This window comes from Tribolium castaneum, chromosome 6 (genome assembly GCF_031307605.1).
Source record: "Tribolium castaneum strain GA2 chromosome 6, icTriCast1.1, whole genome shotgun sequence".
NCBI lineage: Eukaryota > Metazoa > Arthropoda > Insecta > Coleoptera > Tenebrionidae > Tribolium > Tribolium castaneum.
The window spans coordinates 4066564-4084868 of record NC_087399.1 but is presented as its reverse complement, the minus strand read 5'-3'; the positions used below and the strand labels follow the sequence as shown (position 1 = coordinate 4084868).

The 18305-nt window shown below is 33.2% G+C and overlaps 3 protein-coding genes across 5 annotated transcripts in view; 1 reads left to right on the top strand and 2 right to left on the bottom strand.

The window, feature by feature from the left end:
* LOC103314059 (uncharacterized protein) overlaps positions 1–18305 on the top strand; it is a 53559-nt gene that overhangs the window by 31639 nt on the left and 3615 nt on the right. The window contains exon 2 of the mRNA XM_008198919.3: positions 7288–7454. Coding sequence (XP_008197141.1) covers positions 7288–7454 — 167 coding nt within the window. The remainder of the gene's footprint in view (positions 1–7287; positions 7455–18305) is intronic.
* On the bottom strand, positions 3598–4984 carry LOC662202 (casein kinase I). 3 transcript variants are annotated; one of them, XM_008198917.3, is made up of 5 exons: positions 4531–4984; positions 4354–4482; positions 3939–4309; positions 3793–3884; positions 3598–3685 (listed from the first exon to the last, which is right to left on the bottom strand). In XM_008198917.3, the coding sequence occupies exons 1-5, from the start codon at positions 4890–4892 to the stop codon at positions 3680–3682; spliced, it is 960 nt and encodes a 319-aa protein (XP_008197139.1). In that variant the 5' UTR covers positions 4893–4984; the 3' UTR covers positions 3598–3679. The 3 variants fall into 3 exon arrangements, with proteins under 3 accessions (XP_008197139.1, XP_008197138.1, XP_008197140.1); XM_008198916.3 differs by having other exon boundaries at positions 4354–4983; XM_008198918.3 differs by lacking the exon at positions 3793–3884 and having other exon boundaries at positions 4354–4983.
* Positions 15943–17326, bottom strand: LOC662274 (uncharacterized). Its single transcript, XM_968384.5, has 6 exons — positions 17192–17326; positions 16922–17142; positions 16655–16874; positions 16381–16598; positions 16116–16329; positions 15943–16064 (listed from the first exon to the last, which is right to left on the bottom strand). The coding sequence occupies exons 1-6, from the start codon at positions 17200–17202 to the stop codon at positions 15992–15994; spliced, it is 957 nt and encodes a 318-aa protein (XP_973477.2). The 5' UTR covers positions 17203–17326; the 3' UTR covers positions 15943–15991.

Here is an 18305-nt window from a genome sequence, read left to right as displayed (position 1 = left end):
CATAACCTATTTAAGGTACTAAAAAACTAAAAGAAAATGTTATAACTTTTTTTTTCTTTCAATATAATGTACCGTTTTCGAAATTTGCGCAAAAAAATTGACTACTTAGCAATAGTAAAAATGGTGGATGCGCCGGGCAAATCTACTGTTTGGTTTAAATAAATTTTTTTCAACAGTTTAATCATATCTGAATTTATTATAAAGCAGATAAAACATAAAAAAGGCATGTAATTTAAATATAATACCGGGTGTATCAGAAATACGTGTGCTAATTTTAACTGGTAACAGAACCCAACAAATAAAACATCTTTTCTAATTGTAATTTTTCAATAAAAAATTCGCAAATTTACTTAAAATTTGGAAAAGATTACTTATTATAACGTGTACCAGCCTGGTACAAAAATAAAAGAGCCGATGATAGAAACAATTTAAATCAACAATAAAAAATAAGAAATTTTTTTTGGATTTTTTTGGTTTACTTTTGGGAAAGCAGTTAAAAAACCTTGTTTTTCGTGGCCCAATTTTCGACGCATAAAATTTAATGCTTTTTACTGTTAAACTTTTAGTTAGATGGGCGGTAAAAGCGGGCGTAATAAATTGTATCTGGTGAATTAATAGTCGAATCAGCTGTTAAAAAGTGTTTGTTTTGAATTTATAGTTGTGCATTTGGCTGATTACACAGGAGATAAAAGCGGATGCAAACCGAATGTTAGCGGGCGGCAATAATTATGTTTTCTTCTCATTTCGGTGTAATAATGGTGGCAAGTGACGGTTCAGCATAGCTGCGGAACCCTTGCAAATTCCGCGCATCCATCACTGTGTAAAAACTAGCGTCCCAAAGTTAAACGTTCGCCTCGGGTCGAGTTAACAAAGTTGCGGATGTTTTTTCAATTCGATTTTCGCCGACTTGCCGGCAAGACAAACAATTAAATTAGATCGAATACGCTGACGCGCATTATTCATTACAAAGCGGGCGAACTTTGCCAAACTAAAACATCATCGCTAATTCTCGCCGGTGTTTCCCCGTGTCAACAGCACATTGTTTAAATATTTCAACTGAACGGTGACGTCACGAGTTGGTGACAGTCTGCCGGTGGGTGATTGATGCCGCTTTGTTCCAAATCGAATAAATTACCGAAATATGAGGAGGGAACGTTTCGCCGGTTATTTATTGCCGGGTTTGCGCTAATTGCCCATAGGCTTGTAGCACATCTTCCTCCATCTAATACGTAAACAATATTGTTGCGTGCGGCCATAAATCCGCAACGGCATCAGGAAAAGTGGACGGGAAATGCAAGGGGACGCAAGTATAAATCTGTGTCGGGAGCGGGTGGCGCCGCCATCACTGTCAGATATCATAATATCAGCAATAACACAAATCACGAAGGTGGACCCAGTTTTTGCAACCGCCAAAACCGTTTCACCGATTTATTTTAACGGGAAAACAAAAAGTTAATGCCAAGATTTTTCCATATCGTAATAATAATAATAATAATAACCTTCATTTGCCACTTAAGTGTAGCTTGTTATAAAAAAAATTAAAAGAAAATATTTAATTTATCTCTAAAAATTTTTAGTTAACTGAGTTTGTCTAATAAAGTCCCAAAAACCTTGTTAATAAAAATCAACTGTGAATCCGGTAGGATTTGCGCACGTCCACTATTTTTGACTAGAAAATACACAATTTTGGTCATTTTTGGAGAAATTATGTCCATTTTCAGTCAAAAACGTGCTGGAAGTTACAAAAATGGTAAAAACAATTTTAAAATTGTAGAATCAACTTATACGCCCGGTATCTTTTGATAAAATCTAGTGAAAAATTAGAGAATTAAATTGAAAAAAAGTGAAAAAAAATGTTTTCTCGAGCTAATTCGCCGACTTTTGAACTGAATGTATTTGCGTTTTAGGTGAATTATTGCAATTATATAGTTTGTAATGTTGATTTATTTAAAAAGTTTGTGTTAAAATATCTGCAAAACACGGTCAGTTCTTGGGGCCTGGTGGCTCAGTGGTATAAGCGCCACTTACGACGGGGGAGGTCGGGTGTTCGAACCCGGATCAGGGTAACAATTTTTCTATGAAAAAAAGTGTAGAAAAGGTAAGGAAACAACACGAAAACAAAAATAAGAGATTGAGAGAACACACAGACGTATAAACGTAAAGCGGAGTTTAAAACTGACAGAAATAAGAAAATAATGCGGCAAAAGGTAAAATCGTAAAGGCGCCAAATTGTAAACGTAAGAGCACATCCTAATGAAGAGAAAATACCTTTTGTTTTGAGAGAAAAAGAGATGAACGTAAAAGTAAAACATAACTTCAAACTTTAGCGTTGAATCCTGAGATAACTTATTTCTTGAATTATAAAAAAATAAACGAAAATATTTAATTTATGTCTAAAAGTTTTTAGTTAACTGAGTTTGTTTAGTAAATTCTCGAAAAACATTGTTAATAAAAATCATGGCCACTGCCAATACAGTAGGATTTGCGCACGTCCACTATTTTTGACTAGAAAATACACAAATTTGGTGATTTTTAAAGAAATTATGTCCATTTGCGGTCAAAAACGTGCTAAAAGTCACAAAAAAAGTAAAAACTATTTTAAATTTGTAGTCAAATAATACGCTCGGTATCTTATAATGAAATGTAGTGGAAAATTAGAGAATTAAAATGAAAAAAAGTGGAAGAAAATGTTTTCTCGAGCTAATTCGCCGACTTTTGAACTAAATGTATTTGCGTTTTAGGCGAATTATTGCAATTATATAGTTTTTAATGTTGATTTATTTAAAAAGTTTGTGTTAAAATATCTGCAAAACACAGTCAGCACCTGGGGCCTGGTGGCTCAGTGGTATAAGCGCCACTTACAACGGGGGAGGTCGGGTGTTCGAACCCGGATCAGGGTAACAATTTTTCTATAAAAAAAAAGTGTAGAAAAGGTAAGGAAACAACACGAAAACAAAAATAAGAGATTGAGAGAACACATAGACGTATAAACGTAAAGCAGAGTTTAAAACTGACAGAAATAAGAAAATAATGCGACAAAAGGTAAAATCGTAAAGGCGCCAAATTGTAAACGTAAGAGCACATCCTAATAAAGGAAAAATTGTTTTGAGAGAAAAAGAGATGAACGTAAAGGTGAAAAATAACTTCAAACTTTGCGCATCATTATCTATAGTATTCTTTAAAACACCAATAATGGAGTGCTGTGAGTGTTTCTCTTAGACTTCTGAACTTTTATTGAACTATTTTAAGTTGGCGTTGTTTTTTTTTTAATGGAAAAAATTCCGTGAGCATCTCAACGTGTATACCAAAATTTTTGCATACATACTAATAAGACAAGTATAGACGAATTATGTATTATCCTAGTATCTCATGAATTATAGTATTTGGTCCAAACATCACCAGCAGATTTTTAAACTTATTGGAAGTAATAAAATTGACTCAAGTATCAATATTGAAATTCCCAAGTATTAGAATTCGAGTGAATTATAAACCAACTTAATTCTTAAGACGGTCCAAATCTGAAAAATGTTAAACAAGAGTTCAGAGAAATAATCCCAATTGTGTACGTTTTGAGTTTTAGGGAAAATAAAACACGGCTTGTTCTTAGGTCGTTTACTTCAATAAAACTGTTACAAAATGCGGTTTCAGTCTTTGACGAGCGCAGTCGCCGATGGCGGTGTCAGCCCTGAAAAGCCAACGGTTAGACACGGCTTGTGTGCGTTGACAGAATTGGGATAATTCCAGCAAGCATATTTTTGCAAGACTGCAAAAATTGATACTTGCTTTACTTACATCGCTCTGAGCGCTGGGCGCAATATGCTTGCTGAAATAATACTTTGTATCACTGAACTTCCTTTCACGGCCACTCAACCAAATTAATCGGTCTGTTTGGGGAGTGAGAAGACAGTGAGAAAATCCAACGAAGCCGGGAGTTTTACCTGACCAGTCGAAAACTCCATCGTCGGCATAGCCCTTCTCCTTGTACAAATCCTTGAAGATTTTCCGAAGGTAGTCGTAATCGGGCGTTTCGAAAAAGTCCAATCGGCGAACGTAGCGCAAGTACGTGGCCATTTCCTCAGGGTGGCCCTCACAGAGAGTCTCAATGGGGGTGGTGCGCTTCGTTTCGCCGATTTTTTGGTACCTTTCCTTCAAGGTATCGGCTTTGAGGCCTTGCCAGGGCAAGGAGCCACGAAGGAAGTACATAAACATGTGGCCCATTGCCTCCAAATCGTCCCTGCGGGACTGCTCGCGCCCCATGTGGGTGTTGATGCTCATGTAGCGAGCGGTCCCTGTCAAAGATTTGTGTTCCCTAAACCAAAAGTCACCAAAAATTTACACAACATTTTGACCGACCTGTAAGGAATGTGCCGGTTTGTTGCCTCGTCCATGTACTCCTTCGCTAACCCAAAATCAATAATGTGGATGATCTTCTCCTTCTTCGTCTTGGTCCGCCCCAGGAGGAAGTTCTCCGGCTTGATGTCCCTAAAAATCAACCGTTTGCTGTGCACGTACTCAATCCGCGTCAACAACTGGTCAGCGATCATCAGAACGGTCTTCAGCCGAAACCGCCGATTGCACAAAGTGAACAAATCCTCCAAGCTGGGCCCCAGGAGCTCCATCACCATCGCATTGTACCGCCCGCCACACGTGCCCAGATGGAACACCTTGGGGATCCCCTCATGCTGGCCCAGGATTTTGTAAAACCGGTACTCCAGATGCAGCTGCGGCGCCTTGGTCTTGATGGGCTCCAGCTTAATCGCGACGTGTTCGTTGTTATAGAGGTTCTTCCCGAGCCGCAGTTCCCCGAAATTCCCGCTCCCGATCTTCTTCCCGACCCGGAAGTTCGGGCCGACCATCAGCAGCCCGGAACTGGAGTTTTGACGAGACTGCATTTTCCGGCATTTAGACGGAAATTTTGACGGGACCTAAGCCTTCATTCATTTTGACGGCCTGGACAGTTTGGGCGCGAAGTTTCAAAACCACAAATGCAGGCTTGCCAACGGGATTGATTTTACAAGAAAAGCAAATCAGGGCGAGAGTTTTTATTATTAATGGGTGGAAGTTTAAAATGCAGAGAAAAGTGCGCCAACTTTTTAATTAATTCTCTAATTTGTTGCTTGTGAAATCTTGTTTGTTTTGAACGGGAGAGGGAGAGGCGGAAAGCCGTTAATAATTAAGAGTATCGGAAGAAATGAAATGAAACAATGAAAAACTTGATGAATATTTTTATAACTCCACTCCGGACTGATTTATTATTTACTACAAAAACTAAAACTTTGTTCATCAACTGTTTATTAAACGAAACGCATTGTAAAGATCAATTTTCCTGTAACGTATTTTTATTACAAAATGTTTCCGCTTTTATTACTAAAGTTTTCTTGTTAATTTCAACTTAACTCGTTATTTAGTTTCGCCCAATTATAAATATAATAAACTTTTATAAGTATTATGTATCAAAGCAAAGTTTACAAGTGCAAGTCCAAATTAATGGTTTATCAAAGCTTTGGGCTTCGTGTTTCGGTTTGGAAGTTTTTGAATAAAAATGATTTAAAGAAACCTACTTTAATGTTGTTTTTATTAATCTTAAATCTCTGGCAAACCAAAACAAACTCTGGAAATTTATTATTCCTTTCTTCGCATCACTCTAATGGTCATAAATTACTTGCCTACATTATTTACAGCGTGGTTACTGTTAATGAGGGTTTTACCCAAAAGAATTTATATTACGTCGTAAATAATAAAAAAAAACTTTTAGTGTTACGCAAAATTTAAAATAAACAATAAAAAATGCAAAGAAAAAAAATTGTGTATTTCTATCACTTAAGAAAACGTGGAAAGTACAATTTTTTCTCCTTCTAGAATATTAAAAATGTAATAGAATTTTAACTGGTGTGAACTTTTCGTCGTCTTCTATCACACTGTTTTTCCTGATAATTTTGTAGCAGATTGTTTCAAATTTAATGGCTTAATTGTACTCTTAATGCTCGTAGTTTATTCTATTTCAACTTCACCTATTGAAAATATGGTGGTGTTGTTTGTTTCAAACGAAAATTTTTGGACAATGCTTTGAAATCAAAAGTGCATTATTTATTTATTGAAATCATAATTTTTTTTGTATTTTTATTTTTTTGGTCTATGTTTAAACCTTTATCTACACCCCAAATATAGACTTTTTGCTAGTACTTTGTAAACAAAAAAGTTTGCACATCTAGCTTTTTTCTGGCTTCAGTCATTCTTGTAGTAAAGTTTTTTTTTTAATTGAAACAAAGTTGAGAACTTAAAAACTAGTAACTTACCAATTTTAATTTTGTTGAATTATTTTACTTATAATAGCAGAAATAAGAAAAAATCTGCGATATTTTCATGCATTTTTAAACTATTGACAAGTAACTGAGCGGCATTTGGCGGAATAAATTAATAACAGTAAAATGGCCATAAAGTGGTAATATGTGGCTTTTTGAATAATATTATAAGTCGATTGAATAAGATTTCTTTTGTTTCATTACAAGAAATGTGTATTTTATAAACAATATTAGTTTTGGCTTTGATCAAAAATGGTGGATGCGCCGGGAGAATAATTAAATTAAATTGAAAAATATTTATTTGACTGTTAGATGTTTTTAAAACAAAATGAGGTAATAACTAGTAATATTATTTTGCGTTGGTTTGTGATAAATCGCCCGTGTCGGATTTCATTTCTTGATAAATTGATAAGCGAAATTCATCAATTACAATTCCATTACATTTCGCAGCTCGTGTTAAATAACAGATTACTGGAAGAAAATATCCCTTTAATCTAAACCGCAGCATTGTTAATCAAAAGCACAGACCGGGCAAAAAGTCTGGCGTTCGTCCAACGGAATGCACTTCCCGAGCCAAACTTGTACAAAAGTTTATCTCCTGGTTTATATGTAAGTTGGATTTATACGTCGTCTGAAGCGGCAAGAACCGCCGACGGCTGGCAAACTCGCAAAATTCAAAACAATTAGTCCGGATTTACTTCAAATCTACATGTCACTGGACCTGGAATTCGGTCCCGACGTGGAGAAATCGGGGCGTGATAGAATGGCGGTCGTGCGATTTTAGGAGATCCGGGAAGAATTGGATTTTTATGGAAAGTTATTGTATCGTTTTATTGCGTTCCGGGCTCGGGGCCGGCTTATGGATTGATAAATATTGACGAGCAAACAGATTTTGTGTAATTGAAAGACGCATTAATTATTTGGGGTTCAAACAAAATTCTCGGTGGCATTAATAATCGATAAATCCGTCGTTCTTCATTTTCAGTGCCGCTGAGTGCATTAAGCCCCGTCGATGTCGCTTCGAACAGCGTTGGCGACGATGCAGCTGAAGACGGCGCCATCCTGGACGACTTCACCACCCATGGCCTGGAGAGGCTGAGCTCTGCGGCGACTTGTCTGGTGGCGGGAGTGGAGTACACCCACGGCCAGCAGGTAATTTCGCTATTGTGATGCGTTTGGAAAGGTTGTGTACACTTTGCGACTCTAACTAAGCTAATTAGGCGCTTTGTGCGTTCACCACCTTAGCCCGTTGACCCTCTCGGGCGTAATTAAGCGCTCGTTAAGAAGACGCATTTCTGGATTTCGAACTGCAATTAGGGGTTTTATCAAACGCAGGGAAGTTTTAGGGATGAATGTGGCTAGAGCCAACAAAAACACTGTTTCGCTGGGATAAACAATAAAGCAAATGAATGAAAACCCATTTCGAATACGAATCAGTTTTAATAAACGTGCAAATTTGCGTCAGGCTGACGTCTAGGTGCACCAGCTAGGAAAAGTGGGAAAATTTGGAGAATTGGGCGGGGAATTGTGCTACTTTTGCCGTTTTTAAAACTTAAAACTCAGTTTTTTTAGTTAACCTCTTTTTTAGCATTTTAGGACCTTCTTCAGACAGAAAAAAGAAGCGCAATTATTTTGCAAAGTAAACAAAAGTACACCAAAAAATCCCCGAATTGTAAAAGTTTCCAAACTACCTAAGGCAAATTTTCGTCAGTTCACTCCAACATTAAAAACAAAATCTATCAAGTCCAAAAAAATGACTCCAAAAAAAAGCCAAAAAATAGTCCGAAATTAACCTTTTTATTCAAACTGTGATATTAATAGAACTTTTTTAAGCGGCATAAAGCGTTTTCAGTTTGCCTTAATAAAGGTTTTACGTCTCTAAGCAAATAATCCTTACATAAATCGTCTTTTTGAACCAGAATAGAAAGTTTTTGGTGTGTTATGTAAAAAATTTTTCGTTTCAAAGCAAAGAATCTTTTAAAGTTTGTTGTTTTCTACAAAACTGTAACTTAACTGGTTCTTTTGTACCTGAATACGGCGTTTTTAGTATTCTTTGTAAAAATTTGCTCTTTTCTTAGCAAAGAATCGTCAAAAATTAGGGGTTTATGTTAAAATTACAACATAATGAATTTTTTTCAGGCAGAATGAAACGTTTTTCAGCATTTCTTAATTTTTTTTTCTTTTCTAAGTATAGAAAATTCTAGACAAAAATTTCTTCATTTCTAAGCAAATGAATCGTCAGAAATAAGAGGTTTTTGTTAAAATTACAACATAATAAATTTTTTCAGGCAGAATGAAGCGTCTTTCAGCAATTCTCATTTTTTTTTCTAAGCAAAAAAAATTCTAGATAACAATTTTTTTATATCTAAGCAAAGAATCGTCCGAAATAAGCGGATTTTGTTAATATTACAACATAATAAATTTTTTTTACGCAGAATGAGATGTTTTTTAGCAATTCTCAATTTTTTTTCTAAGTATAAAAAATTTTAGATAAAAAAATTTCTATTTCTAAGCAAAGAATCGTCTGAAATAAGTCGTTTTCAACCAGACTATAAAATAATTGTACTTTTGAGCCAGAATTTAGCGTCTTCATTTGGTTTTAAAAAAGATTTTTTGTTTCCAAGCAAAGAACCGTTTGTTTCCTTTCAAAATAAACTATTTACAGAATTTCAAGCAAAAAATTGTCTAAGATTAATCACTCGCTCCCAAATAGGAAAAATATGCCTTCTTCTGAGATAAAATACCAGTTTTTGTGGAATTCTGTTAACTGGACTAAAAGTTAATAAACTGAATTGAAAATTACATAATTTGATCATTTTTTCTCATAAAAAATCACAATCATTATTAATAGTCACACAGTATTAGCACGTTTTTTATAGAAAAACAGATTTACTTTGCATTTTTACATTTTACATTTTCTTCAAAAATTATACAAAAAATAAATGGGACAAAAATTATATGACTTTTCGTGCTTTTAAAGACGTTTGTGAGCTAAAAACCTAGATTTCGCAAAAGACTGAAAAATTACAATACTGGATTACAAGTGTTTCGTCCAAAAATGCAATTCTTTTCCAACAATTTGATAAGAATATGACTTAATTTAACAAGTTTCCTAAAAAAATACCAAAAAATCGTTGAATTTGATTGAAAATAGTGCACTTTATACCTTTTTCGAAAATTTAAACACGCATTTAAAATAATTTTTTTGACAAACCGAAGTCAAAAATGACACTTTTCCTCAGCTTTTTAGCACGTTGTCGATCCAGAAAATTAATTACTTTCAAGTAAATTGTCTAAGCAATTGTGTTAATTATTATTCTTTATGTTTTTTGGAGCCTGAGGCAAATTTTTCCCATTTTATGATTCATTTTCGCTCCTCGTTTATGTATGTATACTGTATTCGTAACATGAAAACAGCTTTTTTAGTTCAGTTTAAATAATAATTCTTGATGAAATCTTTAGCTGATTAGAGAATTTCAAATTTCAAAGTTGGCGTTTGTTCCCGACAGAGCGGTATGTTTAACCGGATATCGTGGATTTTATTCGTTAATAATAAAGAAAATCAAAAGTATTCCACGTCGCTGAGGCCGAACTGAAATAAAAGAACTCCGAAGTTTCTCTTTTGAGAAACAATACAATACATCTCGTTTAGGGAAATCGCTTGAAAGTTTAGCGAGCACCCAACTTCCCCGCCTTTGTCCTAATCTCAGACTGAGCAATCTTCGCGATAAAACCGCGATTTTTCCCTCCATCTATTGTCGAACCTCCGGTTTTTTCGCATTTGTATTTGATCCGTAATGACATCCACAGTCCGGAAATTGGCTCATAGATGAGCTTCCGGCCGCTTCCGCCCAATTTATGCAAATGGCGTGTACGTAATTTACACGCTTTTTCAAGAAAGTCGATTACGTGTCAAAATGATAAACAAAGACGGCGCAATTATTTCGCGAAAAATTTCAATTCCTTGCAGCTAAATTACGTGTCAGCCGTACAAAAGGGGTGGCGACGGAGTTAGAAGATTTTTTGCGTTTTTTACGTGTGTTGCCTCGAGTCGATAGGATTCTCTCACCACCTTAACCCGAGTTTCGAGCGACTCATTACAGTAATTACAGCGAACGGAAACAACGTTTGAAGATATTCCAGATTCAAAGGACTAGACAAATAAAACCGTAATTAAGACTCTCTAGTAATCGGATGCTTAATTAACAACCCCACACATTTATTTCGCTCTTGGATTGTCCAATTTTTCCGAAAAATCCGCCAGAAGAACGCAATTGGGCCAAATGACTTTCCACCCTCGAGTTGGATAATTTTACCGCCCTGACGCAATGTCTCCTCATTTTCCTCATAAGCAGTGCGACATTCGCTCCGCTGTTTTATTCCCCGAAAAATTCGCATCAAATTACGTCTTTTGACAACAAACACTGCAATAAAACCAACTGAGTTCATTTATTCCTCTGCATCGTCTCCCGTTTTTGGCAGTCGGAGAAACAGACATCAAATTCAACTCAAAGCCTAATTAGTGACGGATTGGAAAAATTAAAAACGATTATACTTCTTCGAATATCTTTAAAATCTCGAAAACATTTTTAATTTTTATGTGTTATTCGTAAATTAAAAAAATAAGAACAACAAATTTTAGTTATTGTAATTTTGGTGATTTTTTATGAGTAGATAGGTATTGTAGAAATTTTAATCAAGTTGTTTTATTCGAATTATTTACACAATTTTGACTCGATTGTCACAAGATCTTGCTCAAAAGTAAGATAATTAACTAGTAAAAACAACCATAGGTTGCTTTTAATTAATATTTACTTATTTTATTTTTTATTTATTTTTGAGACTGATGGAAAAATCAAACTCGACTCGTATATTTCGTCGATATCTCGAAAACGACAAATCTTTGAACAAAAATGAAAATAGATTTAAAATTCTCAAACAATTTTACATCAAATAGAAAAAAATTTAAACTAAATTTTTATTTATTGTAATTTTGATTATTTTTTATGGGTAGGTGGGTATAGTAAAATTTTGATCAAGTTGTTTTATTCGAATTATTTACACAATTTTGACTCGATTGCCACAAGATCTTGCTCAAAAGTAAGATAATTAACTAGTAAAACTACCACAGGCTGCTTTTAATTAATATTTACTTATTTTATTTTTTATTTATTTTTGAGACTGATGGAAAAATCAAACTCGACTCGTATATTTCGTCGATATCTCGAAAACGACAAATCTTTGAACAAAAATGAAAATAGATTTAAAATTCTCAAACAATTTTACATCAAATAGAAAAAAATTTAAACTAAATTTTTATTTATTGTAATTTTGATTATTTTTTATGGGTAGGTGGGTATAGTAAAATTTTGATCAAGTTGTTTTATTCGAATTATTTACACAATTTTGACTCGATTGCCACAAGATCTTGCTCAAAAGTAAGATAATTAACTAGTAAAAACAACCATAGGTTGCTTTTAATTAATATTTACTTATTTTATTTTTTATTTATTTTTGAGACTGATGGAAAAATCAAACTCGACTCGTATATTTCGTCGATATCTCGAAAACGACAAATCTTTGAACAAAAATGAAAATAGATTTAAAATTCTCAAACAATTTTACATCAAATAGAAAAAAATTTAAACTAAATTTTTATTTATTGTAATTTTGATTATTTTTTATGGGTAGGTGGGTATAGTAAAATTTTGATCAAGTTGTTTTATTCGAATTATTTACACAATTTTGACTCGATTGCCACAAGATCTTGCTCAAAAGTAAGATAATTAACTAGTAAAACTACCACAGGCTGCTTTTAATTAATATTTACTTATTTTATTTTTTATTTATTTTTGAGACTGATGGAAAAATCAAACTCGACTCGTATATTTCGTCGATATCTCGAAAACGACAAATCTTTGAACAAAAATTAAAATAGATTTAAAATTCTCAAACAATTTTACATCAAATAGAAAAAAATTTGAACTATATTTTTATTTATTGTAATTTTGATGATTTTTATGAGTAGGTGGGTATAGTAAAATTTTGATCAAGTTGCTTTATTCGAACTAATTACACAATTTTGACTCGATTGCCATAAGATCTTGCTCAAAAGTAAGATAATTAACTAGTAAAAAAAACACAAGTTGCTTTTATTTATATTTATTTGTTATATTTTTTATTTATTTTTGAGACTGATGGAAAAATCAAACTCGACTCGTATATTTCGTCGATATCTCGAAAACGACAAATCTTTGAACAAAAATGAAAACAGATTTGAAATTCTCAAACAATTTTACATCAAATAGAAAAAAATTTGAACTAAATTTTTATTTATTGTAATTTTGATGATTTTTTATGGGTAGGTGGGCATAGTAAAAATTTTGATCAAGTTGTTTTATTCGAATTATTTACACAATTATGACTCGATTGCCACAAGACCTTGCTCAAAAGTAAGATAATTAACTAGTAAAACTACCACAGGCTGCTTTTAATTAATATTTATTTATTTTATTTTTTATTTATTTTTGAGACTGATGGAAAAATCAAACTCGATTCGTATATTTCGTCGATATCTCGAAAACGACAAATCTTTGAACAAAAATTAAAATAGATTTAAAATTCTCAAACAATTTTACATCAAATAGAAAAAAATTTGAACTATATTTTTATTTATTGTAATTTTGATGATGTTTTATGGGTGGGTGGGTATAGTAAAATTTTGATCAAGTTGTTTTATTCGAACTAATTACACAATTTTGACTCGATTGCCATAAGATCTTGCTCAAAAGTAAGGTAATTAACTAGTAAAAAAACACAAGTTGCTTTTATTTATATTTATTTGTTATATTTTTTATTTATTTTTGAGACTAATGGAAAAATTAAACTCGACTCATATATTTCGTCGATATCTCGAAAACGACAAATCTTTGAACAAAAATGAAAACAGATTTGAAATTCTCAAACAATTTTACATCAAATAGAAAAAAATTTGAACTAAATTTTTATTTATTGTAATTTTGATGATTTTTTATGGGTAGGTGAGCATAGTAAAAATTTTGATCAAGTTGTTTTATTCGAATTATTTACACAATTATGACTCGATTTCCACAAGATCTTGCTCAAAAGTAAGATAATTAACTAGTAAAAAAACCACAGGCTGCTTTTTATTAATATTTATTTATTTTATTTTTTATTTATTTTTGAGACTGATGGAAAAATCAAACTCGACTCGTATATTTCGTCGATATCTCGAAAACGACAAATCTTTGAATAAAAATGAAAACAGATTTGAAATTCTCAAACAATTTTACATCGAACAGAAAAAAATTTGAACTAAATTTTTATTTATTGTAATTTTGATGATTTGTTATGGGTAGGTGGGCATAGTAAAAATTTTGATCAAGTTGTTTTATTCGAATTATTTACACAATTATGACTCGATTGCCACAAGACCTTGCTCAAAAGTAAGATAATTAACTAGTAAAAAAACCACAGGCTGCTTTTAATTAATATTTATTTATTTTATTTTTTTATTTATTTTTGAGACTGATGGGGAAAAACCAAACTAGACTTGTATATTTCGTCGATATCTCGAAAACGACAAATCTTTGAACAAAAATGAAAACAGATTTGAAATTCTCAAACAATTTTACATCGAATAGAAAAAAATTTGAACTAAATTTTTATTTATTGTAATTTTGATGATTTTTATCAGTAGGTGGGTATAGTAAAATTTTGATCAAGTTGCTTTATTCGAACTAATTACACAATTTTGACTCGATTGCCACAAAATCTGGCTCAAAAGTAAGATTATTAGCTAGTAAAAAACCACAGGCTGCATTTAATTAATATTTATTTATTTTATTTTTTATTTATTTTTGAGACTGATGGAAAAAATTAAACTCGACTCGTATATTTCGTCGATATCTCGAAAACGACAAATCTTTGAACAAAAATGAAAACAGATTTGAAATTCTCAAACAATTTTACACCAAATAGAAATAACTTTGCTATAAATTTTTTGTTATTGTAATTTTGATAATTTTTTATGAGTAGGTAAGTATAGTAAAAATTTTGATCAAGTTGTTTTATTCGAATTATTTACACCATTTTGACCCAATTACCACAAAATCTTGCTCAGAAATAGATAATTAATTAGTAAAAAAAATCACTTGAAATTTTTGACCAATTCCTATTTATTTTATTTTTTATTTATTTTTAAATTACGTCTTTTGCCAACAACCACTGCAATAAACCGAACTGAGTGCATTTATTCCTCTAGAACGTCTCCCGTTTTTGTCAGTCGGAGAAACAGACATCAAATTCAACTCAATTAATTCTTGCTGGTGTCAAACGTGCGTGAATTTCCCGATAAATGCCGCCCCTATTTGCAACCACCACCGCACCTAACTCAGCGTACCGCAACAAAATCGAAAGCCTCAACGAGCGTTTAATTAGCGAGGGCTGGAGGCTTCCACTGACATATTTAAGGCAAGTGCATGTCATTAAAATTTTAATGGAAGAACCGCTCCGAAATTCTAATGGAAGCTCCTCAAAATTTCCCAAAAATAGGGGAGCAAATATTTGCCCTAGTTCGTAGTCCTTTATCTCGGTCGGTTTGCCTAAACAATGCTTTTATCTGTTGGGCCCCGGCGCTCGTAAAGACCACCGAATTTCTCCCATTAGCCGGAATCAATAGCAAACACATGCAAGCGAAAGCAGTAATTGACCTCACCCCCTGCGCAACGTAACAGGTGAGGGAATACATAAGAGCGGACATTTGCCAGGTGGAAGGAGAAATGAAGAAGACGGAATGTTTGCTTTATTGAACTGAGATATGCGGGGGCGGCTTTTCGGACCGGTGGAAGAATATTAAGGGATGGTATTCGAATTGTGTCTCTGCTGAATTTGTCGAATGGAAGAGGGAATCTATCGGTTATTTTTGTATTAAAAAGATTCGTTATCTTGTGGAAACAGTCGTTAGACTTGGGCTTAGTCCTTATCCTTTGGCCCGGAAACGGTTTGAATTTACCTGCGGTCAGGAAGTTTATCCTTTGTTTAAAGACAAATTTGGTTTTGCTTAGCAGATGGAGCCACACAATAGACAAGCTGTGTCATCATTAACAGTTGAGATTGCGGTTCAAGGCAAATGATTTAACGCATTATCTTATTACACAAGTTTTGTCGATGTTTGCAGGAATGTGGAGCACTTTTTGGGCGAGATAAATTTATCTGATTTGACTGCGTGTCGGCGTTAAAGCACTTGTTGCGTTTTTCCGTAAAATAATGGCATTGTCAACCTGCACTCTCATCAACAAATGTAAGCTTCGTGGGTGTGCGAGTTCATGCATTAAAGATGTCCCAAGAATGGGATTCGATTGCACAGAACCTACCGAATTAATTATAATGTAAACAGAGAACCGGAACATTGAATAGTTATCTAGTCAGCAAGCTGTTCAACACAGATTCTACGACCTCGTCCTCCTACCGTTCAAGTGATCTTTGTTCCTCCAAGCTCTTAAATGATTAATGAAGTCGTTAAAACGTTTCGCTTGGACGTTATATGCGGGCTTGATCCGAGAGATATCGAAAAAACTTTACGGTTTGTAATGTAGGCGACTGGGATTATAAAGAAACATTTACTTATCGTTTCATGTTTATTGTTTCAGTATATGTACTTTATAAATTCACTGAAACGTAATTTTAGACATAAAGTCGTTTATTTCCTGGTCACTGATATCCATCTTCGGAGTTACTTGCCTGAAAAGTAAAAGTGTATTTTCTGAATCTGGAATCGTAAACAAACCATACTTAAGCTTAATTTCCGCGACCGAGAACATTTCTTTAGATGCGTTCATCATTTTCGCCCATTTTGGACCAAGCTCTTGATCGTAGAAAACTTCTTTGATGCCAGTATTTACAATTAATTGTGCACAAATATTGCAAGGGAACCAAGTACAGTAAAGTTTTGCATTCTTTAAGGAACCTTTCGAATTGACAATTGCGTTCAATTCTGCATGACATACTACAGACAAAAGTGACCAGAATTTTTAATACAAGAAAAAAATTTATTTACCGCGAAGTAGTTTTTCTTTTGGATTCTCCCAATATTTGTTGAAATCCTCATGACTTTGAGGCATATCGTTGAAACCCCAACCAATCGCTTGGCCTTGAGCATTGACAACGCACGCTCCAACTTTCTTTTTAGGATCTTTGCTGTTACGGGACACTTTTTCACAGAAAGCCATAATTATTTCATTTTTTAAAACAATCTTGTCACTTGAAGAAAACTTTCTGAAAATAAATAAAATATAATTACAAGAAACATAAATTTAGAAATACATTATTACTCGCATTCAATTCCAACAGTGTTTAACATTTCTCTGGCAACTGTAAATTTTCTCAATTCCTTATGTTCGTCGTTCAAGTAGACAATTTTTTTAATGCCTGTTTGAATGATCAATTTAGCGGATTCGTTACAAGGAAAATGTGTGGTATAAAGAGTACACTTTTCAAGAGTTGCGTTCGCAGCCATGGCGTTAGCAATAGCGATTTGTTCGGTAGGACAAACTTGAAAAGACATTTAAAGATTATTTCTTTAAGAAAATTAATACTACCGTAAAGGCCATAAAAGTGTTCACTTGGAAGATTTTTCGTCGAAGGTAGTGAACCACCAGGCCACCCATTTGGGGGTGAATTAAAAGCTGAACCAATAATCATATCTTGGGTATTGACCACGCAAGCTCCTACTTGAATCTTGGGGTCCTTGCTTTTTCGAGCCAGTGAAAGGCAATGTTCCATTATGGCTTCATCAGCAGTTGGGTGGACGGTCCTACTCCTAAATATTATATGAACACTCAGTAAAAAATTGTAATTTTGACTCTTACGTGGTGGCCATTATTTTATTGTAAATGTTATAGAACACAGTTACAATTAATGATCGAAATAATGTTTATGTCTGTATTTATTTGCTGCATGTAAAAGTATTATCTTATCAAATTGAAGTGCATTAGATTAGTTAGACAAAGTTATGTTAAACTCTTATACAAAAATCAGATAAAAACACCATTTTTTTTGTTTTCAGTGTAAAATAAACCCTACAATCCTAATAGATTACCGACGATAATTAGGCAATGAAAATGATTCGTATAAGAATTATCGTAAAACAAAATATAAGGGAATAAAAACAAAGTTTGAAAATAGAGCGGTCGCTGGTTCAAAATAAAAAGTAGTTATCTATTTATGTCGTATACGGACTATTGCAAAACTAAGCAATACTTAAGTACCTAGTTACTTAAAATATATCAATTATCAGTTTTTGCAAGACAGTTGTATTATAAATTATGAAATAATGGTAAGTATTTTTAGGGGAACTACACACTACACTATCAGTGATAGCAAATTCGTGCACAATCTTTTTCTCAGAATAATAAAATGGATAACAAGCGGTCTTTTGTATTTTTCGAATAAAAAATTATAAATCAATGATTATGTACTAATTTCCAACAATATATCCAGACACAAAGAGATTTATGCACTTTTTAATATTCGCAGCGTGTGCGCAAATTGGTTTATGTCCGTAATTTTTTTATATCGTTTATGATAAAATTTTTACCATAACTACACCTCACAATTTAGCGCTCTAACGGCCTGTATGCCGTCATTTATTTTAACCTTTTTTTGTTGCTCTTATTCAAGTTATACAAAAATAATCACAGCAGTAGCAGTTGTTAGAAAATAGTATTTCGTCGATATCTCGAAAACGACAAATCTTTGAACAAAAATGAAAATAGATTTGAAATTCTCAAAAAATTTTACATCAAAGAGATATAATTTTGATATAAATTTTTAGTTATTGTAATTTTGGTGATTTTTATGAGTAGGTGGGTATAGTAAAAATTTTGATCAAGTTGTTTTATTCAAATTATTTACACAATTATTACTCGACTGCCACAAGATCTTGCTCAAAAGTAAGATAATTAGCTAGTAAAAAAAAACACA